Source organism: Myxine glutinosa, chromosome 5 (genome assembly GCF_964187855.1).
Source record: "Myxine glutinosa chromosome 5, kmMyxGlut1.1, whole genome shotgun sequence".
In the NCBI taxonomy this organism is placed as follows: Eukaryota; Metazoa; Chordata; class Myxini; order Myxiniformes; family Myxinidae; genus Myxine; species Myxine glutinosa.
The window spans coordinates 67,636,951-67,647,312 of record NC_136265.1 but is presented as its reverse complement, the minus strand read 5'-3'; the positions used below and the strand labels follow the sequence as shown (position 1 = coordinate 67,647,312).

At 44.2% G+C, this 10,362-nt stretch overlaps 1 protein-coding gene across 1 annotated transcript in view; it reads left to right on the top strand.

Annotated features, from left to right (window-relative positions):
* The first annotated feature begins 487 nt into the window (after positions 1–487).
* Positions 488–10,362, top strand: part of LOC144892028 (uncharacterized) — a 63,736-nt gene continuing 53,861 nt past the window's right edge. The window contains exons 1-4 of the mRNA XM_078777179.1: positions 488–650; positions 729–791; positions 7,315–7,383; positions 9,023–9,166. Coding sequence (XP_078633305.1) covers positions 500–650; positions 729–791; positions 7,315–7,383; positions 9,023–9,166 — 427 coding nt within the window. The 5' untranslated portion in view covers positions 488–499. The remainder of the gene's footprint in view (positions 651–728; positions 792–7,314; positions 7,384–9,022; positions 9,167–10,362) is intronic.

Here is a 10,362-nt window from a genome sequence, read left to right as displayed (position 1 = left end):
TACTTTACTACATGCTGATTGCTACCTTCCAGTACCATACTTTACTACATGCTGATTGCTACCTTCCAGTACCATACTTTACTACATTCCACCTTCCAGTACCATACTTTACTACATTCCACCTTCCAGTACCGTACTTTACTACATGCTGATTGCTACCTTCCAGTACCATACTTTACTACATTCTACCTTCCAGTACCATACCTTACTACATGCTGATTGCTACCTTCCAGTACCATACTTTACTACATTCTACCTTTCAGTACCATACTTTACTACATGCTGATTGCTACCTTCCAGTACCATACTTTACTGCATTCTACCTTACAGTACTGTAGTATACACCCCTCTACCTTACAGTACTGTACTACTTTACCACTCTACCTTACATCACTGTATTTTACTGCACTTTACCTGACAGTACCGTATTTTACCACAGTCTACCTTCTCGTACAGTAGTTTACTCTCCTTTACCCTACAGTGTCCCCTCCGATGCGCCATGAACCGAGATGTCTCCGGTGAAGATCACAGATCGAACCCCCCGGGATCCACGAGCGGTTCCGATGGAGGAAGCTCGGTCGTTCCGGGAGATTCTCCCTCAGATCGCGGGTCCAGGGTCGGTCCACCCGAGGATGAAGACCCGGGACCCGGTACGTGTCGTTCTCTCCGCACCCTCACCTTCTGCTGGTTCATGAAAGTTTCGTTTTAATGGATTGTTTTTGTTTCAGGTGTTATTGTGAAGGTGAAGGTGAAGTCCGAGTTCGTCGATGATTCGTTTCCTCAACATGAAGGTTTGAACCACAAACACATTTTACTTATTCGTCACAAACAAAAATGTCAAATTGTAATGGAGATTGTTTTCTCCTCAAAACATTCCCATGGCTTCTTATGTTTTTTAATCATATTGTTCTTCGTGTTTATAATATATTAGTTTAGCTTTACATATTTATAAACATTGACGGAATTTTGAAAGAAATTTAAAGAAGAAGAAGAAGACAATTTGGTCACAAATATGCAAACATAACCATACACATTCGCTCAATTATAATAACACTAGCGGGGTCACCCGTGGGAATCCCACGGGCATGGATGTGTGTGACATTTCGACATATTGAGTTATATGCTGCACATTCATTTTTACAAAATGGTTACTGGCAAGTCATCAGATCCAGAAATGGTGTGAATTTAGTTATTTCACATAATATGTGACCCCTCACTCCTCTCCACCTGACACTCTCCTGTCTCCACCTGACACTCTCCTGTCTCCACCTGACACTCTCCTCTCTCCACCTAGCACTCCTCTCCTCTCCAAACCCTCACATCCCTCTCCTTTCCAATCCCTCACCTCTCCAATCCCTCACACTCCTCTCCTCTGCAATCCTTCACACGCCTCTCCAATCGCGCCTCACACTCCTCTCCAATCGCGCCTCACACTCCTCTCCAATCGCGCCTCACACTCCTCTCCAATCGTGCCTCACACTCCTCTCCAATCGTGCCTCACACTCCCCTCCAATCACTCCTCTCCAATCGTGCCTCACACTCCTCTCCAATCACGCCTCACACTCCTCTCCAATCGTGCCTCACACTCCTCTCCAATCGCGCCTCACACTCCTCTCCAATCGCGCCTCACTCGCCTCTCCAATCGGCTTTCCCCGTCTCGTTTCTCTCCTTTTTCTCCCGTCTCGTTCTTTTTCTTGCTCCAAATCGGCCCGTCGGAATCGGAAATCGGCCCGTCTCGCCCGTCGGCCCGTCGGAATCGGAAATCGGCCCGTCTTGCTTTTGTGCTTGTGCGTAAATAAATTGTGTTCATGACACCATTTCTGGTGTTGGGCTAGCGGCTAGGGTGCCGGCTTAGGATCCTGGGTTCGAATCTCGGTCGATCGCCGAATTAATGCCAGGGGGGGTTGACTCAGCCTGTCATCCTTCCGAGGTCGGCTAATTGAGTACCAGTTCACTGGTAATTCCCTGTTTGTCGTTGAAGGCGGCAAAAAGGGTTGGCGTCAGGAAGGGCATCCGGCCGTAAAACATTGCTTCAAAAAGGGGACAAAAAAACAACAACTACCACGGTCCCCGAAAAGGCCAACCCCCGCTTTGCGGGGAAAAATGGCCTCTAAACGGTGGTTTTTACACCATTTCTGGATCTGATGACTTGCCAGTAACCATTTGTAAAAATGAATGTGCAGCATCTAACTCAATATGTCGAAATGTCACACACATCCATGCCCATGGGATTCCCACGGGTGACCCCGCAAGTTTGCATTGACGTTCGTCGATGGACTCGTTCGCCCGTCTCATTCGTTTTCTTGCTGCATCCTGTTCAAGTCTGCGTTCTTCATCGATCGTCTCATTCATTTTGGAAATAGAAGTTTCCACGCAGCGCATGAATTGTCACGATCCTCAAGAGGAATTTGTCTCGTAATCATCAAATCAAAATGATAAATGGCAAGTAAATTATATTGTGGAAAATTAAAGATTTCAAATAAACCTATTTAAAGTGTATTCGCACATAACTAATTTTAAAAAACGAAGAAATATCTCTCGGTAATTTCCTGAAACATATTTTACTTCCGGCTAATAATGTTGAATTAAATAAAAACGAAGAAATATATGTCGGCATCATTGTTGACGTTTTTGTGACGACTGTCATCAAACAAAAAAGGAATACATATCTTAACGGAAAGCAACAGCGAATTTTTAATATATATCGACACGTTGCCGTCGGTGTCATGTTGGGCGGTGTATGATACACCATGACGCGATTTTTAAAAATATATCTCTGCATTTTCCCGCGTGTGTGGAATGTTCTCAATTATTGCTGACACCGAGTCCAAAACCATCGATAAAAATGAAATCATATGGTGAGTTAGATTGGAGATAAAGGCGTGAGAGAGACTCAATGGCCTTGAAGTTGAAGTTACAGGCGTTTGAGAATTCATTTCGTTCTATAAACGGCAACTTTCATTGGATTTCCTTCCGTTTTTTTTCAACCGAGTCGAAAACTATGTTAGCGACTGTGAAAAATGAAATGATATATCGAATTTTTAATATGTATCGACACGTTGCCGTCGGTGTCATGTTAGGCGGTGTATGATACACCATGACGCGATTTAAAAAAATATATCTGCATTTTCCGCGTGTGTGGAATGTTCTCAATTATTGCTGACACCGACTCTAAAACCATCGATAAAAATGAAATCATATGGTGAGTTAGATTGGAGATAAAGGGCGTGAGAGAGACTCAATGGCCTTGAAGTTACAGGCATTTGAGAATTCATTTCGTTCTATAAACGGCAACTTTCATCGGATTTTCTTCTCGTTTTTTTTCAACCGAGTCTAAAACTATGTTAGCGACTGTGAAAAATGAAATGATATATCGAATTTAAAATAGATATCGACACATTGCCGTCGGTGTCATGTTGGGCGGTGTATGATACACCATGACGCGATTTTAAAAAATATATCTCTGCATTTTCCCGCGTGTGTGGAATGTTTGTGGAAAATTAAAGATTTCAAATAAACCTATTTAAAGTGTATGCGCACATAACTAATAAAAAAAAACGAAGAAATATCTCTCGGTAATTTCCTGAAACATATTTTACTTCCGGCTAATATGTTGAATGAAATAAAAACGAAGAAATATATGTCGGCATCATTGTTGACGTTTTTGTGACGACTATCATCAAACGAAATAGTAATATTATCATAACGGAAAAGCAAAAGCGAATTTTTAATATATATCGACACATTGCCGGCGGTGTCATGTTGGGCGGTGTATGATACACCATGACGCGATTTTAAAAAATATATCTCTGCATTTTCCCGCGTGTGTGGATTGTTCTCAATTATTGCTGACACCGAGTCTAAAAGTAAAACCATCGATAAAAATGAAATCATATGGTGAGTTAGATTGGAGATAAAGGCGTGAGAGAGACTCAATGGCCAATGGCCTTGAAGTTACAGGCCTTTGAGAATTCATTTCGTTCTATAAACGGCAACTTTCATCGGATTTTCTTCCCGTTTTTTTTCAACCGAGTCTAAAACTATGTTAGCGACTGTGAAAAATGAAATGATTTATCGAATTTGATTTGAAATAAAACTGGGGGAGAGCAAGACACCACGGGCCTACAAAACAGGACTCAAAGCTATGCGAGTTAATAAAATGGTGGATATTTGTTTATAGCCACTCCCAGAATGGGTGGAGCTATGGGTGGAGCTACTCTGCAAACCGAGTAAGCCACACCCCGGACAGACACCCAACAGATAGACAGACAGACAGAATCATCTACGGCTATTATATAATAACATATATTCAGTGAGACTACAAAATACAGTATATTTGGCTGACCTTCGCCTCCCACCACCACCATTCCCCATCCTCTCACAACGCCCAATCCACCATCACCTCACCACCCCCAATCCACCATCACCTCACCACCCCTCCCCCCTTCACCCACCACCCCTCCCCCCTTCCCTCACCACCCCTCCCCCCTTCACTCACCACCCCTCACCCCTTCACCCCTCCCCCCTTCACTCACCACCCCTCACCCCTTCACCCACCACCCCTCCCTCCTTCACCCACCACGCCCCCTCCCCCCTTCAGCCACCACCGCTCCCCCCTTAACCCACCAGCCCCTCCCCCCTTCACCCACCACCTTCACTCCCTTCACCCACCATCCTCCCCCCACCACCCCTCCCCCCTTCACCCACCAACCCCTCCCCCCTTCACCCACCAACCCCTCACCCTTCACCCCTGCCCCCTTCACCCACCACCCGTTCACCCACCACCCCTCCCTCCTTCACCCACCACCCCTCCCTCCTTCACCCACCACCTTCCCCTCTTCACCCACCACCGCTCCCCCCTTAACCCACCAGCCCCTCCCCCCTTAACCCACCAGCCCCTCCCCCCTTCACCCACCAGCCCCTCCCCCATTCACCCACCACCCCTCCCCCCTTCACCCACCACCTTCACCCCCTTCACCCACTTCACCCACCACCGCTCCCCCCTTAACCCACCAGCCTCTCCCCCCTTAACCCACCAGCCCCTCCCCCCTTCACCCACCAGCCCCTCCCCCCTTCACCCACCAGCCCCTCCCCCATTCACCCACCACCCCTCCCCCCTTCACCCACCAACTTCACCCCCTTCACCCACCATCCTCCCCCACCACCCCCTCCCCCCTTCACCCACCAACCCCTCCCCCTTCACCCACACCCCTCCTCTCCATTCCAGCTCTCCATTCAAAACCGTTAAGGAACGGCTGGCTTGGCAAGCGCTAGCTAGCTGCTTGGTAAATGAGCGCACCTCCAACCTTGTGGGTATATAGATTACAGTAGATCTTCGCTCAGTTCTGTAAGTAAAACTTACCTCACGGATGTCGGGATTCCTCCAAATTTCTTTGTTTAATGTTATAAACAGCATTAGCGACTGTTTAAAAAGCTAATCATATGTGTTTGTGGTTTATAAATTTTACAAGCTGGCTACGCCGCTGTTAGACTTTTGGTCTTGTTTTTAAAAGTATTGAACTTAATTCTGCTGCTGCTCAGTAATCTACAGATATTTGATTTGTTAATACTGTATCAAACCAATCAGTTGCGATTTGTTGTGCTTTTTTTTTTTTTTTTTTTTTTCTATACTGAATCGAGGCTCGTGAAGAGCTGACAACCGCGAGGGAAAGACAAAGACAGTACATGGGGACCGCGAGGGAAAGACAGCACATGGGGACCGCGAGGGAAAGACAGTACATGGGGACCGCGAGGGAAAGACAAAAACAGCACATGGGGACCGCGAGGGAAAGACAAAGACAGCACATAGGGACCGCGAGGGAAAGACAAAGACAGTACATGGGGACCGCGAGGGAAAGACAAAGACAGCACATGGGGACCGCGAGGGAAAGACAAAGACAGCACATAGGGACCGCGAGGGAAAGACAAAGACAGTACATGGGGACCGCGAGGGAAAGACAAAAACAGCACATGGGGACCGCGAGGGAAAGACAAAGACAGTACATGGGGACCGCGAGGGAAAGACAGTACATGGGGACCGCGAGGGAAAGACAAAAACAGCACATGGGGACCGCGAGGGAAAGACAAAGACAGCACATAGGGACCGCGAGGGAAAGACAGCACATGGGGACCGCGAGGGAAAGACAAAAACAGCACATAGGGACCGCGAGGGAAAGACAAAGACAGCACATAGGGACCGCGAGGGAAAGACAAAGACAGTACATGGGGACCGCGAGGTATGTGGCATGTGGCAAGTCTGTAACTGTCTGTAACTGTCTGTAAAAGTCTGTAACTGGACGTTTATGTCGATAATTATATACTTTGAGAGTCTCATGGTAAAGTGTTAAAACAGAGGGGATTAGTGGACAACCAGTAGTTGTATCTGGGTTTCTCGTGCCGCTCCTGCACACATTCATTCTCACATTACATCTCTGCATTGTTTCATCAACTCATCATTTCATCAACATCGCACATTTTCTACAAGTCTATAAGTAAACTATATTTGAGGTTTTACATGTAATTAATTATTTGGTTTATTTTAACTTGTAAGATCTAGCCGTTACTGTACAATTAATTATATTGTATGTGGCAAATATAATACATGTTTTGCAGTTGCAAATCCCACATCTACGCACTTTGCATTTGGATAAGTGTTCCCCATTGGCTAACCCAGAATGGCCACCTCATACAGCCCGGATATCCGAGTTAACTACAGCATTACCTTGTCGAGGAACACAAATCATCTGAGGATGGTTAGTCCCCCCAGTGAGGTTAGGTCACCTGGGGGCTGCCCCGCTTTACATTCCATTTTGTTTAGTTTCATCACTTTCATCGTATGAAACGTACTTTCACAAACACATGAGAATCAAATAAATATAGAAGAAATATGTGAACATATAAGAAACAGAATCGTGGACCTCTTTGGACCTCTTTATCTCCGAAAACGCTCCATGGGAAAAATTGAAGTGTGGCTCATGGTAAAGAACTTCGCATGGGGACTAAGTGTAGTTAATGATGACGTCATTGGTGCCTTCATTATGACGTCATAATTCGACAATTGTACAACACGTAGTCCGATCAGTTTGAAATTTCGTGAGCGGATCTACGCAACAATTATACTGCATCATGTAAATGTATGACGTAATTGGCCATGTGATCTGGCAGCCATATTGGATCAAAGAAAAAAAAACTCTTCAAAAAACAGAAGAATTGGCTCACACCAAGTCGACTGTGCATGGGTAAGTATTCTATAAATAGCATCTCGCTCAGAAATGTTAACGAAAGCTTAGTTCAAATGGATTGTTTTTGTTTCAGGTGCGATTGTGAAGGTGAAGGTGAAATCTGAGTTTGTCGATGATCATCTGAAATTCCCTCAACATGAAGGTTTGAACCACAAACACATTCTACTGATAAAGTTGCAAACAAAGATGTCAAATTGTAGCAGAGATAGTTTTCAGACATTCATTCCAGACATTCCCTTGTTCTTCTCTCAAGACTGTGTGTAGACTCGAACACCTAGCCTCGTTTATAAACAAAATTAATTCTGCACAATGAAACATCACGATATTCATACAGATGATTTGAGTAAACGTGCACATAGTGATGGTTGTGTGAGGGTGAGGGTGTCTCTCAGTTACCAACATGCAATCTCAATAATGGAGATCATGTGTAGATATCATGGGAGATTGGAAGCTGAAGGTGGTACCTGAAGTTGTGGATTGTCCAATCAAAAGTGAGCCTTTACTGTGTGTGTGTGTGTGTGTGTGTGTGTGTGTGTGTGTGTGTGTGTGTGTGTGTGTGTGTGTGTGTGTGTGTGTGTGTGTGTGTGTGTGTGTGTGTGTGTGTGTGTGTGTGTGTGTGTGTGTGTGTGTGTGTGTGTGCCATTTTTAACTCCGCCGCCAAAGGTGGATGGAGGTCATGTTTCCACCCCTGTCTGTCTGTCCGATTATGAACAAAATATCTCAAAAATCTGTGGACTGATTCGGTCGAAATTTAGCAGAGATGTGGCGTATGTGACAACAACGAAATGATTAGGTTTTGGTGAAGATCTGCATTTGGATCCGGCGACTAGGATTTTTTATGTGATTCTTCACCATTGGGAAATAGGGCCAAAATCGATACATAGCAGGATATCTCAAAAAGTTGTGGACGTATTTGGACGAAACTTGGTGGACCTGTTGGGTGTCTGACAAGGACGATTGGATTTAATTTTGGTGAAGATCCGGATCTGGATGCAGGTAGTAGAATTTTAAGGTGATTCTTCACCATTGAGTGATATGGCCAACCAGGCGGCGGTATGCTCTCTACTGAGTGCCGTTCTAGTTAATGTTACATTATGGGATTGGTCGTTCTCGATCTGGATTGTGATTGCTCAATGATGTGATAACAGTGTGGTGCTCGGTCAAATGGTCTGAATTTATCTTTATATTCTCAAAAATTAGTTCATTCTTCGATTTTAACAAAACGTCACTAGAGATCGAAATCATAGGAATTCTCGCCTCTTCAATCCGACCGACCGACATGGGGTTTGCAGTGTGTACTTAATCAGCGATAAGAAGAATTCCGTAAACGTTGTACAACACCGTGTTTCCTGTTAATAAACCTTTTAGGAAATATGTGGTTGCCTTAATTGGATCTATAATAATAAGAGAATGTGTTAGTCAGTGTGTCTCCTCCATAACTTGGAGCTGAGATTGTTTTTGCTGTCACACCCTGATGTAAAGTACTTTTCTTCGGCCGCTCGTCCATCACAAGCGCATCTCTGTCATAAAGCCGTCACACGTGCTCTCGTGTGGAAATTGTTCACATCAGCCTTATTCTGAATATGGTGTGATGAATATATTTTTGTGATGGAGTTAGTGTGATCCTTGATCATGAAAGATGAAGAAGAGCATCTTCCTTGCTGTTTTGAGAGGAAAGGAAGGACTGTTCTTTTGTACCACGGATTTTTTTTTTGACCTTGTTTTAGATTAGTTCATTGATCCCTTTCTGTCGTAATGAACTCATGCCACATTGCTTCCAGGTGAAGGTCATCCAGTGAAGACTGAAAATTTACAAAGTAGCTTTCTTCATATTTCCCAAGATGCATTGAGCAATGAGGATGTAAAACAGCAACCATGTGATTCTTCTCCCACGGAGCTGAGGAATACTATCCAGCTGCTCGAAGGTAAGCATAACCATGCACACAACACACAGCACTGCTCCACTTGTTTAATTTGTTCTCTTAACGATTAAATGTTTCAATTTCAAATCGCACATATCAACAGATCATCCATTTCTATCATACTGGAAGGGACCCGTGGAAAAATTTTCATTGAAACCCTCTTTGTTTGGGCAGTGTATAGGCAATTAGTATAGTATTAATATGTCATTGCGGTATGATTTATTATGTTCAACGATAAAAGTCCTTCTTGGTCATGGGAGATACCATCGTGAGTTCTGAAATAATACACCGCTTTAATAATTAATGTTAGTTCGTGCAGTATTATTGGCCTATACGTACGTACTTTGTCGTTGGAAGACCCGTAACGTCTATGCTTTCAATATTTGATGGTCATTTTAACAATCGGTTTGTTTGTGTTTCACACTGAATGAAAAATTTATAGGTAGAGCATGGCGAATGTGATATATGACAGATTCGACGACGTGTTCGGCCTGTACGGCATATAAATTAAAATGGCGGTCGGTGGAGTCGGCCGTCGTACGCCGGTGTACGCTGTAATGACATCGCAGACATAATGATGCAACGTGACGGACAGAAAACTGCCGTTACTTTAATATATAGATGTGCCCACTCAGCTTTGTTTAAGTAACATGGATATTTGTTGTATTTTAAGTACCAAACAGGATTTTATTCTCTGTTTAAGTGTATCCTTACGGATGATTGACCAGATTCGTGAAGCTTACATTTTCTACAAAGTGAATAGCGGGGTTAAGCAATTCGTTCACTTCTGTCTGTCTGTCCATCCAGGAACATTAGTAGGGAGAAAATGTTGGTTCTGGGACAGAGCTCTTCCATGAACCTCAACTATACTTCAAAAAATAATAAATTTTAACCTCCCCGCCCCCACATTCTAAACTCCACCCCTGTCCTTCCTCCACTCCCCATCCCCCCCACCCCCCTTATACAACTCCCCCCTGTCCATCCTCCTCACCCCACTCCTACCCCCCTCTTCTTCTCCCCAACCCCTACACCCCTCCTCTCTTACTCTTACCACTTTATACCCTAATAGTGTGAATGAAGTTCCTCCCCAGTGCTATAAAACTTTATATTTAAAATTATATATATATCACATGTCTGATGTGTTTAAAAATAATTTTAAGTAAAATTGCTCTCATATAAATGACTTCATAACTCTGGAA